General features: G+C 40.7%; 1 protein-coding gene across 2 annotated transcripts in view; it reads right to left on the reverse strand.

Annotated features, from left to right (window-relative positions):
- Positions 1–9,129: 9,129 nt before the first annotated feature.
- TUBGCP3 (tubulin gamma complex component 3) overlaps positions 9,130–17,302 on the reverse strand; it is a 79,212-nt gene continuing 71,039 nt past the window's right edge. The window contains exons 20-22 of one of the 2 annotated variants that reach the window (XM_073664385.1): positions 16,973–17,113; positions 13,279–13,395; positions 9,130–10,572 (exon numbers count right to left, since the gene is read on the reverse strand). In XM_073664385.1, coding sequence (XP_073520486.1) covers positions 10,414–10,572; positions 13,279–13,395; positions 16,973–17,113 — 417 coding nt within the window. In that variant the 3' untranslated portion in view covers positions 9,130–10,413. The remainder of the gene's footprint in view (positions 10,573–13,278; positions 13,396–16,972; positions 17,114–17,302) is intronic. The other variant, XM_073664384.1, reaches the window with a different exon arrangement.

The raw sequence follows: 17,302 nt of genomic DNA on the forward strand, positions 1-17,302 counted from the left end.
TCTGAAGATACTTCTTAATTACACTGGCAGTATGTTTGGGGTTGTTGTCCTGTTACAGAGTACATTTTGAGCCAGAGACTTGCATGCAGGTATGGCACGATGAATAAGGGTGTCTGTCTATATTTCTCAGAATGGAGGATAGCATTAATCCTGGTCACATTTTGTCACGCCAACGACTCACACAGGCAGTAAGTCCCACCCTACTCACTGCGGTCACGGCTCTGCTCCTGCCAGTCTCGGGTCATCTCGCTGAGCAGCCTCTTGTAGCATTTCCAGCTCTGCTGTATCCTGCTGCTGGTAAGTCTCCACATGGCTATAAGGAGGCACAGCCTGACTGCCATTAGGTACTGAGATGAGATCCTCAGACCCCTTGTGAGACCATATGCTGGTGCGGTTGGCCCTGGGTTCCTCCTAATGCAGGACAATACCAGACCTCATGTGGCTGGAGTGTGGCAGCAGTTCCTGCAAGATGAAGGCATTGAAGCTATGGACTGGCCCGTCTGTTCCCCAGACCTGAATCCTATTGAGCATATCATGTCCGACTCCATCCATCAACGTCACGTTGCACCACAGACTGTCCAGGAGTTGGCGGATGCTTTAGTCCAGGTCTGGGAGGAGATCCCACAGGAGACCATCCGCAACCTCATCAGGAGCATGCCCAGGCATTGTAGGGAGGTCATACAGGCACGTGGAGGCCACACACAATACTGAGCCTCATTTTGACTTGTTTTAAGGACATTACATCAAAGTTGGATCAGCTTCTAGTGAGTTTTTCCACTTTAATTTTGGGGGTGACTCCAAATCCAGGCCTCCATGTGTTAATAAATTTGATTTCCATTTATGATTTTTGCGTGATTTTGTTGTCAGCACATTCAACTTTGTACAGAACAAAGTATTCAATGAGAATATTTCATTCATTCAGATTTAGGATGTGTTATTTGAGTGTTCTCTTTATTTTTTTGAGCAGTGTATATTAAAGCTGTGTTGCCTGCCTTGACCTCTGATTGTTTAACTATGTCCTTGCCTTCGCGCCCCCGTACCTCATACCCGTGCCTCTGAACCTCCGGTCAGCAGCTGTAGACCTGAGGACTGTCCTGGAGTGGTAACTGGTGACTACCTGCGGCCAAGTCTATCCTCACCATCAGAGGCTCTAGTGAATACCAGCTAGTCACTTAGTTACGTTCCTCCAGGGTAAGAAAGGCCCATGGCGCAATGGGTCCACACCCACCAGCATTACAGATTTCCAACTCCAATTGTTGAAATGCAGCCACAAACTTGCAAAGAACCTTCAACGTGCTTCACTATTGCCTGCAGATCCTCATTATTGTACCATTCCCCAGCCCTTTGGTAAACAAACTGCGTTCTGTTACAGCCAGATATTTCACATTTTGACTCATCAGTCCAGAGCACGAGCTGACATTTTTTGTCACCCTATTTCCTGTTTTTGTTCATAGCAGTGTCACTAGGAATGTTTCCATGTCGAAGGTTTGTTTTTTGGCAGCAGGTCTTCCACGCAACGTGACCCTTAGGAGTCTACTGAGTAGTGATGTAATTCAGAAAACCAATACTGGCGCTGGACACCAGAGAGAGCAGCGGTAGGTGAGTAAATTAACACACACACATTACATGCACATACACATACTGCAGGGATTTACTTGCTTTTAGGCAGCTAATAGCATTCATACAGGCACACATTTTTCTGGGCCAAACAGGGAGGTTTATTGAAGTGCATAAACTTCCAGCAGAACCGAAAACAAACAGCCTTTCTCCAGCATAAAGGAAGAAAATAAACTGTCCATATGCATGCACATATGGGCTCACCTGTTCAGATAAATGTCCAACTGGGTCTCAAGGCCAGCACCAAGAGGTCTTTTCACTTCTCCTCTCTGACACAGACTAATAATAATAATAATAATAATAATAATAAATAATTACTTTTAATTCTAAAGCACCAACATATTCTGCAGCACTTTACATTTTAGTAGGGACTTGTAGCGATAATACAGACATTACTGAAAAACACATAACTCAACAGATACCGAAAGGATTGAGGGCCCTGCTCGTAAGCTTACAATCTATGAGGAAATATGGGAGACACAAGAGATGAATGGTAAAAAGTGCTTGCATTGTGTGGTCCAGCCATCAGGGAGGAGATACTGACAACGCTTGGAGCACCCTAATCTTCATTCCAGGAGGTTAGGGCCACTAAAAAAACATTTTTTTTCATCAAGATCTATAAAGATCCTTGATCAAGTGGCTCAAATATGCCAGATAACCCGACCTGAGAACTAGGTTTAAATCCCAGGGAGGAATTTCTGGAGGAAAAGCCAAAAGAACACTAGAAAACTGACTTAAAAAAATCTAACAACCCAGGGATACAATTTTTACATAGAAAAGAGCGCTAATTGCTGAAACCTGTTTTTTAATGGTAGTATCACTAAGAACTCCATTAACCCCAGAATTTTATGAAAAATTACCTTTCATCAGTTTTAGTAAACATTGTCACATCATGGATTAGTGACTACAGTATGGGGGTAAGGGGGAGTACAGCAGAGCTGTACCCCAAGATGGAAGCTGCAAGAGTTCTGTGGAATAACACCTAGCTCTGCTCTATTCTCTATCCCCCCACTCCAATAAGTGTTTGGAGTGACAAACAGTAGGTCTGCAGCACTCCCTCTCCCCTGCACTCTGCTGAGATGAAAGCTACTAGAAGTACTTAAGACACCCAGTTCTGATGTACTTTACACAAGTGGTACAAAGTTCAAAGGCGAGAAGCAGGGCAGGGTGTCATTATAGGTCTCGTACAGAAAAAGCATTCTTTTTCCCCCTACGTAACACCTCCTGCTTATGAATGGTCAACAGGGGAAAAAGTAAAAGCCCCAAGAGATGATTCTCTGCTACTGCTCTCTTGGTCCTAGCCTGAATTAGAATATGAATTTTACAAGCTAAAAACTCTGCAAAGGAGATGAGCAATAAAAAAAAAAAAAAATGTATGATTTATTCAGCTCTGAAGCCAATATTCCATGATGTAGCCACTTTAACATTCTAAAACTAGAAGAAGGTTCTCTTTAATGGGAATCAGTAGGAAATAGGGTTGATGCCTTATTTAAGCATAAAGGCTTGCTATATTCTAACAAGAATATTAGAAGTGACAAGCTTCCTGCTCCTTAGCAATGCATCTATGACATCCTCTGAAAGCCCCCTGCTTAGAAATCACGCATGTTCAAGATCCAGGCTATGAGGTGTAGATTTGTTTGCGGTGGATGCAATACAGGACCCTGTGATATGAGATTGTCCACCTCTGGGAGGAACAAGGGATCTGAGGATCTTGCAGGATCATGAGCCAGGTAAACAAAGGCTTTTTTTTTTTTTAACCAAAAAGTAGCTATAAGTATGACCCTTGCCACGTCTTATCTGCTGAATTACGCTGAGAAGAAGACATAGGGGAGGAAATGCATATAGAAGGCCCCCCAAAGCTGGAGTAGAGCGTCTAGTGTTAGAGGTTGATCTTTCCAACGTATATTTTTCTACCTTCCTGTTCTCCCTGGTTGCAAACAGATCTAAGAACTAGTTGACCCCTGATAGACTCTTGAGAAAAAAAATGTTGTTTGAAGTCTATTCCTATCAGCTAAAAAAACTAATTACATTAAATTTTCCTGCCAATTGAGGTGAATTGCGTACAGTGCATTAGTTTCTATTAAATTGAAAATTTGAAATGCCACTTCCATCAGCCAGGTAGGAGTTCCTCCATGCTGATTCAAATAAGCTACAATGGTCATATTGCCTGACAAAATCTTGATGTGATGATTCTTCACAACTGAAAGGAAGGTTTCAAGGGCTTTCAGAAATGTTAGCTCATTTAAATTTGAAGAAAAGGTCAAGAGGGATCATCGCGATAGACCTCGAGTTACTGCATCCTCCAAGTGAGCATGCCATCCCCTTTGGCTGGCATCTGTGGTAATGATAGGTATAGGCAGGTATTTTGAGAGACAAAAATTGTGTGGTTTAGATGACCATTATCCCCATTCAATTTGTACAAGATTTCTATTTGGAGTTGACAAAATTGTACTTAGGCCACAGAACTATGAGAAGACGTAAAACCTAGCACAGACATCACTTTCCTTAATGAGAATCATGGGGATGTCATTACAGAAAATACATTTGATATTCAATTTTTGAATTTTTTTTTCCTGAGGAAGTACGCATTTTTGAAATTGAGAGTCCTGTATGATTCCCAGCAAGTGCTGTTGGAACTGTGGGCACATTTTTTAATTTTTCTCGGTTCACCTACCACATTAACCCTAGAACGCATGACCATAAAAATCTACACTTTCACATACCTGGGGCCTTTTAGGCCCGTGTGCAAATAATAAATAAATGACCAACTGGAAATGACAAACAACTATATACCTGAGGAATACCTAGAGTTTCAAAATTCTAACTAAAGAAATCTTGCAGAAAATAGAAAACAATTAACAGGGCGGGCCTGCGAGGCCCCAGGTATGCGTTCTAGGATTAAGGAAGAAAGGATATCCATTACTTGTTTGCTGGCCAGGAGACATTTTTGTCTTGAGGAAACAATTACGAAATCTTCCAGGTATGGTACAAAGAGAATGTTCTCTTCTCTTACATGAGCTGCCATTTCTGAGACAATCTTGGTAAAGATGGGAGGGGCCATATCAATTCCAAAAGGTAATGCCTGGAAATGGGCAAGCTGATTTTTTACAAAGAAGGGCCACCCTCTGATATTTCTGATTGATCACAAACTATAGGCACATGATACTAAGAGAGTCTTATAAATCTATTACAATCATGAGACATAGGAGCTCTATGGGTGATTTTATACTGTAGTTTCCATCTTGAATTTTCTATATTTGAATAATTTGCTCAAACTTTTCAGATTTATTACTACTCTGTAGAAGCCGTTCGATATTTTTTACCAAAAAAGTGATAGGAATAAAATCCTTTCCCCATTTCAGATACAGGAACAGTGTCTAAAACATCCTTTGCCAACTATTTTTTTGGAGGAAGAGTTACAAATTCTAGCATGGACCTGTTTTTTTTATAGAATTAAGGACCCATAGACTGGACAAGATTTTTGACCAAGTCTCATAGTAGAACCATAGTCTTCCTCCCACTACACTTTTGGTAGTCGATGAGGGTTATTCTTTCTAACAGATGCAGAGGGCTGGTTATCAAACAGTAATCTTTCTTAAATCTTGAGAATCTCCATTTCTCAGATTTTTCTTTGGGACTTTTATTCGTTCTGTCTTCTGAAAGAGTGGAAAAAACCTTCTAGAACTGTACCTAGAGAAATTTGGAAATCCACTTTTTCTTATTTGCTGCTTTGGCTAGAATGTCCAGAACTGAACCAAACAGAAATTCACCCTCACACATGATAGCACAGTTTGGATTTAAAATGTAGGTTCCTATTCAGTAACAAAAAGGGAGCCTCTGGCAGAATTGATTAGAGAAGTGAACCTGGTGGATAGTCTTACTGAACCAGTAAATGCATCTGCAAGGAAATCTGCTGTCTTCTGAATAGTTGGAAATTAGGTAAGGATCTGTTCTTGTGAGGTTTTTCCTTCTTGACATGTCTCAACCATACAATAAGGGACCTAGCTGTGCACCGCCCATGCACTTTTGAGAAAATGTTCCACTTTCCCATCCATCGATGCCTTCAACATACCCATTCATCAAAGTGAAGGGAAGTCATTTTTGAGGCTGTAGCATCAGGGATTACAATTTTAAGGGATCTATCCCAAAAAATCAGAATCTAATCCTTCTAATAGGTATTTGCATTTAACATTTTTCGGGATGATTTTATTTTTCAGTCAGGTTTTCTCCATTCCCTGTTAATTAAGGCATTATAGTATTAAGAATAGGATAGATCCTTCTCTTCCTGCCCTCGAGACCCTCAAACATTATATCCTGAATTGAACAAGACTCTTTAGCTTCTTCAGTTTTTATAGTTGCTCTAATTGCTTTTATGAGCTGATCAGTAACCTCAGAGGGAATATAAAGTTTACAGCTATTACCATCAGAATCAGAGGAAGCAACTGAATCCACATCACTATCTAAAAATATGTATGCATTATCTGAGCCAGATAAATCAGACTAGCTAATTTTTCTGTATGTGGAATAGCCAGGGTGAACACTTAGATTAAATTTTGTTTAAAGGGAATTACAAAAGATGACGATTCCTCTAACACTGTTCTGTTAATACATGCCTTGCACAACTGTTTAGACTAGGAAGGAGATATTTTATTTTGATTTACAAAAGGGGAATTCTCAGTGTTAAGTTTTACTGGTAGCTTTCCTGGGTCTTTACTTCTGTAACAACACAGTATCAGAAAAAGGGGGAATATATTAAAACAAAGTAAAATAAAGTGTATTCACAAAGTACTTGAACGCCATACCAATCCAGATGGAGGGGCAGTGGCGTCCGATCTTGCTGCTTTGGAGAAGCTATCAATCTTGAAACAGAAACTAAGAATCCCAGCTGTGCGTGTCCAAGGAAAACATGGTTGGCGATAGCAGGACCCAGGAGCAATTACTCACAGACATTTACCTTTGGCAAGCTCAAAAGGGGCAGGGGGGGGGAGAAAGTGTTCCGCCACTCTAGAGAAAAGGAAAGGCACTACCTCAAATAGCTCACCCAGGACAAAGCATGGGCACTATATGTCTCCTTCCTAGTACAGAAGAGCACTGACTTAGTGAGGAAGGTTCTTATCTTCTATACATATCTTTCTTGTCATAGGTAGGTGGTCCGCTCTCCCAGTGCTGTCATGCACAAGGAAAAAATATATATATTCTTGGAAGCTTACCTGTCTTACCGCCGTAGCTCACTGTGCCAGTCATCGGATTTCTCCTTGCACCTCTAGGGTCTTCTTGAAGTGTGGCAACTGATGAAGTCTTCTGGATCTCCAGTTTTTGCTGACGCTGCCAGCATCAACTAGGGGCAGGGGGGGGGAGAAAGTGTTCCGCCACTCTAGAGAAAAGGAAAGGCACTACCTCAAATAGCTCACCCAGGACAAAGCATGGGCACTATATGTCTCCTTCCTAGTACAGAAGAGCACTGACTTAGTGAGGAAGGTTCTTATCTTCTATACATATCTTTCTTGTCATAGGTAGGTGGTCCGCTCTCCCAGTGCTGTCATGCACAAGGAAAAAATATATATATTCTTGGAAGCTTACCTGTCTTACCGCCGTAGCTCACTGTGCCAGTCATCGGATTTCTCCTTGCACCTCTAGGGTCTTCTTGAAGTGTGGCAACTGATGAAGTCTTCTGGATCTCCAGTTTTTGCTGACGCTGCCAGCATCAACTAGACTTCAGCAAAGGCGAATATCGTGAGTCTTACAGCGAGACGCCACCATGTGTTTCGCTGACACCTGGTCGGTTCCGGAAACAACGTTGAAAATGGACTATCCAGAAGAGGATGTCCTTTATCGTACCTGAAAAAAAGACTACATTGGAGCCACAGGGAGAGATCAGTTGACCCATTGGGGAGCAACAGCAAAGACACAGGTGAGCGGCAAAGCAAGTATAATTTTTTTCCCCAGAACTCTATGTTTATTATGCACTGGGGTCTGAAGATGTCCCAGTGCATAAGATGCATTCAATTGTGCAACTAATACAATTGAATCTCTTGGCCAAATTCGAGTTAACTGCCAGGTTCAAATTTTGGCTTGATTAGTAGTAGTAATGATTCAGGATTGGGCTCAATTGTGGCTGCAAACAGATAACCCTATTAAATTCTATTAATGAGAATTGCTCTTAACACCTTAAACTACAGATCTGGAGCATTTAAGTGTATAGTAAAAACTTTACGATGGAATGAAGTATTGGTCTGCTAAAGCGTTCACGCATAATTTACTCTTCTAGCATTATTACACAACATGTACACCTGCGAAGAACTGGTTGAAACCCTTACCAAACAAAAAGGACTGAGGACTGATCATTGACTTATTTACATATTATATAGAATTTGATTTCAGCGAGAAACTTAAACCGTCCCAATCTAAACAGGTTGCCTGATGTAGACATTTTTTCAAGATGGGTTTGATTAAAATAAGTTGATCATAGGGTGTCCAAACAACAATGCACATACATCAGGTGTCATTTGCATTTTCTTGCAGCTCCACCACAGAAGAAATTAAGCAATAGATGGCCAGTAGAATCAATTGGATGTTTGTTTGTTGGACCTCGTCTGTCTTTACACTATACATTCAATGAAGAATCTTTACTTTCACTGATGGAGGTGCTCAATGCAGGATTTCTCTCTATTAATTAAAACTAGGGTATTTGAAAGTGTTCTAAAACAGACAAACCCTGTAATGTAGTAATAGGTATTGCATTAAAGTCTAATTCTGAAGAAAAAAACAAGTAATTCCCCATCTCCTATTCACAGGAGAAGGAATAACTTGAAGATCTTGAACCACTGGAACCCTTACCAATTCTAACATCGGGGGTCTGGAATCCCAAAAACGGGCTCTGTAGACTCGTCTTGAATGGAGTGATGGTCCATCGCTCCATTAATTGTCTATGGGACTGCAGGAAATAGATGAAAGCTATAAGCAGCAATCCCATAGACATTGACAGGAGCAGAGGCAAAGCATGTGCACCTTTTCGGATGGGGCTGCAAAACCATGTTGATGAGGTTCTAGAGTCCCGATCTTGAGATCGCTGGTGGTCCCGGCCTTATTTTGGAACTGACCCATTAATATAGAAATATCTATAATAGACCTGTACAAGGAGAAGCAATAAAATACAATGTTTTATGGCAGCCAGTACTTTCCTGAGCATGTTTTCAATCTTTTAGAGACTGGTAAGTAGAAATAAAGCTCGATGATGTTATTCAGATAAATGCCAATACAAGATCTGAACACTGCAAATAACAATACAAAGAATACATGCAAATAAGCTATGTAGCAATGATTGAGGCATACATTTCAATATGATTTCTACTGTGATGTGAAATATTGAATTTGCTATAAAACAGATAAATACCTATTTTAAAAATCTTTTTTTTTTATTTAATGAGAATATTTTGTGACATAGTAAAACATGGATTTAAATGATACGTGATTTATATATTACAAAAAGAAGAACAAAGACAGAAATATATAAATAATTACAGTGGAAAAATATACAAAGTTAAAATAGACTTCATTACTTAGGTTCACCATCACCGATGACAAAGCCGTTAATTTACATACTACAGAAGACAGTAGATCTCATTGCATTTCTTAATTTGGATTTTTATATGAACTTATAATAAGACAAAACAAAAAGTAAACATGAATGAGGCATGCGCTTCGCAGCACTAGAAAAACTTAGCACTCAGGGCAAAATAAAAAATGTTCACATCGTTATGAGACGTTACCTGTCCCCAGTATCACTAAACTTAGCAATGTTCTTGCATCTACTGGTTGTCTCTTAGCGGCAGCTTAAGCCTGAGCTTGGGCCAAAGTATCTAAGTAACATTGCCGAGAGCCATCCGGGAGACTGCTTAGAAAATATTCCCTCTACATGGGAACCTGGAGTATTTCCTAGGCAGACTCAGACTGATCCATGGCTATGCTGCTTGAGAGCGATCATCCAGTACAGAACTATGGGAACATGGGATTTCTAGTACAATGGCCAAGAGATGTATAATACATTGGATGCATTCAGAACAAACACATGTTTGGGAAAAAAAATAAAAAATTTCTGTTTTGCCCCGAGAAAACCCTTAACAATAATAGTTTTCACTTAAAAACTAAGCAGCTAGTAATGACAAAATTGTGATGGTACGATCAGCAATCTGAGAATACGTAACCTCTAATATTAAGTTTCTTTTTAAACATAAAGCTAATGAAAGAATATGTAACAATTACAAAATGGTCTCAAGATCTTTTGTCTCCCTTTGAAAAAATACTTTGGACGCAGAATAATAATAAAAAGAAAAAGAAAAAAAGATCACACACAAATAAGACAAAATGTACAGTGTAAACCAGTTGTTCATAAACCTTTTTTTTTCCCTTCTGTATTTTGCATACACATATAGAGCCCCTACAGCAGTGGTAAATATAAGCACTGCACATCATTTGGTTTGCTTGTGTCTATTACAGGGTGAATATCATGGCATATATTCTGGTTTGTGGGTGAACAACACTTGGTGCACTGAAAAGTAGTACTTGGACTAATCTGAAAAGTCCTCTTGTAGCCTGTACTGATGTCCATTAGCATTCTTTCTTGAACAAAGCATCCATTAATAGAAAAAACAACCTTTTGATTATATAGATTTATTGTATCCATTGAACAGGCTCAGCCATTCGTACACTGCAAGCAATGCCTTGCTTCCGCTGGAGAATGTCTACAACATATACAGGGAGAGTGTTCCTGTTTTTTTTGTACTATTACCACATTGCTCAGACTTGTAAGATACGTCGACCTCTTGCTCCCAGGGACATACGAAGCTTTGGTTCTCTTGCTTTATAATGTTCATTGAAGTCCAACCTAAAGCTTAAAAATCTCAAGCTTTCATCTGTACTTGTAGTCAGCAAAACTAGAAACTGCTGAACAATATTCTAAGGAGAGAAAGAAAAAAGACTGCATTAGAAAAAAGCAAATATGGTAACTAAAAGGACATGAAACATTCTTTAAATGGAATTTGTCTGGGGGTTTTTGCTATGTAATCTGATGGCAGCTTTAGATAGGGGCTGAGACACGGATTTCAGCGATATCTCACTTTCCATATGTGTATATGTGTTTCCATACACTGAATGTTTTATCACCAAGACATTATCATTGCTGTGACTAGCTCCCTTGTGCCAAGTTGTCCGACTCCGCCCCCTCCTCTGATAAGCAGCTCACTGTCAATAGACAATGTACAGAGAAAACTGTGGTGTGGGCAGGGTTTACTTTCTGAGCTCTGCTACATCTAAAAATTCTGTCACAACTACTGCACCCAGTAAACTAAGTGATACATCACTGGATTCAGAGTCTCTTTTCCTACATTATGCTGCTTTCAGATGAGATAGAAAAAACCTGCTGACAGATTCCCTTTAGGTCAACTGTACCATTCTTATCATCACAAGATGAAATAAATACTAATGAACTCCAAAGCTACAAAAATATGGTAACTATGAAATGATGAATATAGCTGCATACATGTAAAAAATGTGTACATGGATGTTGTACTTAATTCTCATCTCCAAGATCCTGTCTCAATATAGTAGGTGTAATAATATTAATATTAGCAAACACCTCCAGTTATAAATGTAGTATAGTTTTTAAGATTCGCTATGTCGCTTACCCCATGTGCAGGGCATTGCAGTAGCTTAGGTATCCATGGTTACAACCACTAATGGCTAACTAAATATCACTATATAAATGGTTGTAACTGTGTATACCTAAGCTACTGCAATGAACTGAACATGGGGTAAGCGACATAGCGAATCAGAACTATACTACAATTTTTAATAGGAGACATTTGCTAATATTATTATTATTATACTTACTACATATTGGCATAGGATCTTAGAGATGGGAATACCTCTTTAAATTGCATAGAACAGGCAACCATACAAAATAAATCAGATGTTGACCATTGTAGATAAAGTAACCGCATATTATACCCAAATGAAAGGCATCACAGTTCCCTTGGAATAATAATAGCCAACAAGACGTGGTAATCATAGAAAGGAACATAATGCAATTCAAATAATACATGTTTCCATTTGTGGGCAGATAAGGATACACAAAAATGGAACAACTTAGGAGCTGAACCTGCTCCATATACAAGGTGTTACACCCACCTTTAAAGGGAACCTGTCATGTCCTATCTACTATGTAAACTGCCCCCATTGCGTTGTTAGTGATGCAATGTGCATCATTAACACGCTTTTTTCATTAAAATCGGCTTTAATATAATGAGTATATAACATTTTATATACTTACAATCCTACCTGCTCGCTCAGTCATAGGGGTGTGATCCTCGCATTCAGTCATGGGCGGGCGCCCCATTCAGTCATGGGCGGGCTCCACATTCAGTCAGGGCTGTAGCCGCCCATGTATTTGAATTTTGCTCCCGGGGAGCCCTGAAGTTGTGTCACTTGTGCAGTGCTGGGAGCCGCGCATGCGCTGTGAGGCTGTGTAGTTTCCAGCTTCACTGCGCATGCGCTATGACGAGCTGTTCCTGGTGCGTGCACAGTGAAGTGGAAACTACACAGCCTCATAGCGCATGCGCAGCTCCCAGCGCTGGAAGCTTTACAACCTGGCCATGACATACTGCACAAGTGACAACTTCAGAGCTCCCCAGGAGCAAAATTCAAATACGTGGGCGGCTCCAGCCCTGACTGAATGAGGCGCCTGCCCATGACTGAATATGAGGATCACACCCCTATGACTGAGCGAGCAAGTAGGATTGTAAGTATATAAAATGTTATATACTCATTATATTTGCAGAAATTTTAATGAAAAAAGCGTGTTAGTGATGCACATTGCATCACTAACAACACAATGGGGGCAGTTTACATAGTAGATAGGACATGACAGGTTCTCTTTAACTACCATGGTCATCACATCTTGTGTCCCAATGCGACACTATAGCTTGGACTGGATTGTCATGGTAGCCAAGGGACTGCTGTAGACAGGGCTTGATAGGTGAAGTTAAAATTATAATATGCGGTATAAAAGAAATAGTAAATATATGTCTCATTAAAATCACCCACTTTTCCCATTTTGAATGGTAAATAGCGAAAATAAATAAATAGATAAAATAACACCAGAATCACTGTTTTTCAATTATTTCACCTCCTGCAAAAAAAAAAAAAGGAATAAGAAAAGATCAAAAAGTCATATATTCCTTTGTCAATCAAAAATGGCAGGATTACCATTGTTCCACACCTTTTTAAAATGCAACTAAAAGATTACAAAAAGAAAATATATCTTTTTTTTCTGTTCTTTGCTTTCCGCACCTGCTGCAAAGATTCTGGAGTGGCAACATGCTCAACCATCAACCTGCTGAAACGTAGGAGCACAGTTCAGAGCAAAAGGGACACTTGAGACCTGTGATAATGAACTGCATCTACAATAAATGACTGCTATGAAGCTAATGTTCATGCATCCGAGTGCAAATTGAGAAGTGCTCAATGGTTAGACGGGACAGGATAGAAATGCTGTGTTATTAATATACTGTTTTCTAAACTGTCTGATAAAAGAATAAAATGTATGTGGTCTTTCCGTGTGGACCCCTTTACAGTCAAGTTTTATGGATCCTTTTGTGTTCTTACCTGATAGAAATGAGTAAGAATACGCAATTGTGAACACATTTTTGGTATAGATTCTTGAAATTCCAAAACCCTTTTGTTTTCTTCGGCTTCTTCTTCAGCAGTAACTCCCCACTCACCCTACAAAGTATGGGACCAATTAATAGCTGTTAGATAGGTGTTAACTATACATAGACTGTATATGTCTATGTAAAGGCAATAGGGTGCGTCATGGGTGAAAATACCAAACACTCTGATTGTGATCCACGGAAACCACATTTTTAGCAAAGAGTCAGCCATGTTGCTTAGCGATCAACATTCATTATATAATTCAGCATAGTGAGTGAAATACGGTATCATCATCCTAGCAGCTGCAGAAGGGGATAGTAGACCTTTCTTAATGTGTGCTACATACCGTATTTTTCGGACTATAAGACGCACTTTTTTCCTCCAAAATTTTGGAGGAAAATGGGGAGGGTATATATTTATGTGTGGTGTGGGGGGAGCGGTATCGGTGGAGGAGCGGGGCACAGGAGGCAGGAGCCGCTCGCTGCAGCCTACACTGTCCCCGCTGCTAAAGAAAATGAATATTCACTGCTCCCCACGCCCATAGGGCGTGGGGAGCACTGAATATTCATGCTCCTTAATAGCGGTATACAGTGTAGCCGCGCTGCGGCTCCTGCTGCTGCCGGCTATCACCTGTGCCCGCTGTTAAAGGGCATGAATAATCAACCTCTCTCCATGCCCATGGGCGTGGGGAGGGGGTGAATATTCATGCCCTTTAATGAGCGGGCACAGGAGATAGCCGGCACCGGCAGCAGCAGCCGCAGTGCGGCTCCGCCGTGTGCCGGCTATGAAGGAGAGTGAAGTCACTGCTCCCCACGCACACAGACACGGCGTGGGGAGCAGTGACTTCCGGCAGCTGATCTCTTCTTGTGAGCCGCGCATGGCAGTGACGTCATGCGCGGCTCACATGGAGAGATCAGTGCAGGCAGACCGGACGCAGCGCTGGAGGAGAGAAGAAAGGTGAGTAGGAGTGTTTTGTTTTTAAATGTGCAGCATGATGGGGATTAGGGGTGCCATGCATACCAGGACAGGGATTAGGGGTGCCATGCATACCAGGACAGGGATTAGGGGTGCCATGCATACCAGGATAGGGATGAGGGGTGCCAAGCATACCAGGACAGGGATGAGGGGTGCCATGCATACCAGGACAGGGATTAGGGGTGCCATGCATACCAGGACGGGGATTAGGGGTACCAAGCATACCAGGACAGGGATTAGGGGTGCCAAGCATACCAGGACAGGGATTAGGGGTGCCAAGCATACCAGGACAGGGATTAGGGGTGCCAAGCATACCAGGACAGGGATTAGGGGTGCCAAGCATACCAGGATAGGGATTAGGGGTGCCATGCATACCAGGATAGGGATTAGGGGTGCCATGCATACCAATACAGGGATCAGGGGTGCCATGCATACCAGGACAGGGATGATGGGTGCCATGCATACCAGGATAGGGATGATGGGTGCCATGCATACCAGGATAGGGATGAGGGGTGCCATGCATACCAGGACAGGGATGAGGGGTACCATGCATACCAGGACAGGGATGAGGGGTGCCATGCATATCAGGATAGGTATGAGGGGTGCCATGCATACCAGGACAGGGATGAGGGGTGCCATGCATACCAGGATAAGGATGAGGGGTGCCATGCATACCAGGATGGAGGGATGCCAGGCATACCAGGATGGGGATGGGGACCATGTATAAAAGGAAGGGGGGCGGCATATATACCAGGATGGGGGATATTGTCAGATTTGGGGGACATTACCCCTATACCAGTGTCAGCAGAAGACCCCCTCCCCCTTAAAAGTGCATCATGACCACATTTTTTGCTTAAATTTTTATTTTTTTATTTCCCTCCTCTAAAACCTAGGTGCGTCTTATGGTCCGGTGCGTCTTATAGTCCGAAAAATAGGGTACCTGGGTCTAGTCCTGCAGTTTTAATGCTCTTTAAATAAATTACTGATTTATAATGGGATTTACATATTTAAAGAGTGTACTTTAAATAACGAATCCCACTAAAAATGTGACTAGACACTGGAATGTTCAATAAAAAAAAACATTTTTATTAATACATAAAGATAAAAAATATATTAGCAAGGGGGATAGTTTAACATACAGAGAGAAACCAACACAGGTATAGTGTCACTAAATAAATACATATATTAGAAAATAAATCTAAGTGGATTAATAAATAAATAATCATATACAGACACCACAGAAAATAGATCATAAAAACGACATACCATATATTAGGGAAAAGAAATTACTATATGAGAACACCCCGGGACCACAATGTACGTTTCGCCAGGAGGCTTTCTCAAGGAGTATGAGATTGATACACCAAAAAAAATAGAAATAAACTAAGGAATAGCACAGTAGATTACTAAAAAAGGATAAGTCAAAATGAAACACTTTTCTAAAATGGATCTCTCCTGCTTTTCTTGCATTTTTAATTGGTCCCCGAGACTTAGATTGCCAAAAGCAATCCGCAAAAATGTATGAAAGTAAAACAAGCCTTAAAGTTTAAACAGACTGGACCCACAGATAAGTTCCCTCTATGGGTCAGTGTGATCTCCATTTTAAAAACAGACAGCGCATGGATAAGAAAAACTGATGTGTGACTGACTGTACCCCAAGTGTGAAGTCTGTATCTATTAAAAATGAACTTTTATTGGGGTCTGTTAAAATAAATGAGCTCAAAGGGGTTTTCCACTTTTAGAAACGTAGACAACTATCATGTAAAATAACAAAATCAGAAAGTACTCACCCTCCCCTGGGTTCAGCATCGCATCTCCGCCGTCAGTGTTGTGCATAGGCAAAAAGCTGCCAATCAAGGGCGAGGTTTTACAGAACTTATGAATATGGAGGATTACATGGCAAAAGGTTTACTAGTCCTTTAGTGATAATCTCCTGCTAATAAAACCAGGGCTGTGGAGTTGAAGTTGATATAAAATGGACCAACTCCTAAAATATATAATAAATTGGGTACAGTAGCTCAATGCAGTTTGTGGGGAATATTTTTTTATAGGAATTTGGGAAAGTTATGAAATGTCCTATAAATGTCTGTCCTATTCCTGATCTAAGGGTCTAGACTTTTAGCTGAGATGAATCTGAGCTACAGGAAATTTATCACTTAAACATGAGCCATGTATGAGGGAGTCGTGGAGTCCAAGTCATGGAAATTGAGGAGTCGGAGGTTTGGCTTACCGACTCCACAGCCCTGAATAAAACAGGGATTTTATCGCAACTACAGCAATCAGCCCAGTAAGTAACACATCGCTGGAATCAGGGTCTCTACATTATGCTGCTATTATACTGCTTTCAGTCTAGGTGGAAAAACCCGGTGACAGATTCCATATAATCTGGCAAACCAAACAGCAAGCTATAGTCACTAACATAAGGAGGCACATACTAGAAATGTGTAACCAAGCAAGGTTCCTTCCACTCTTTTTACGAGAATCTGTTATACGTTTCAGTGCATTCTTTACACTGAGATTTTAATTGTGAAAAGGAGGAATTCAACTGCCCCTTTCCTTCACCTACACTGTAAACTAGGACTAGATAAAGAGGAAGGGACAATTACAATGGAATTACGAAAGGAAAGGGGAAATCCTATTCAGTGGAGAAATGAAGCAATTTATCAGATGTTACCTCGACCTCTCTCTGCTTTTTCCTCTCCTCAAAGTGCAATCTTCTCTGTAACTCCTCAAGGGCCGCCCTGTACATTGCTTCCTGAGCATTTTGGAATTCGATTATCTGATCAAATACAGCTCGAAGTTGATCTAGAAGCGCCTGAGGAGAGACCCATGAATATGTTAAAGTGGGTTTTTTTTATATTATTTTTATTTTAGTGCAACAAAGACATAGAAACTCAAAAGCAAATTATTAAAAAATAAAGCGTTATCACTGTGCAAAAGTTAACAAATAAACACTAGGATAGGGCACAGCTACAGGAGGATTTAGATAAATTGGGGAGTTGGG

The sequence above is a fragment of the Phyllobates terribilis genome, unplaced genomic scaffold (assembly GCF_046119375.1).
Source record: "Phyllobates terribilis strain yellow unplaced genomic scaffold, ASM4611937v1 Scaffold_2__4_contigs__length_985480577, whole genome shotgun sequence".
NCBI classification, from domain to species: domain Eukaryota; kingdom Metazoa; phylum Chordata; class Amphibia; order Anura; family Dendrobatidae; genus Phyllobates; species Phyllobates terribilis.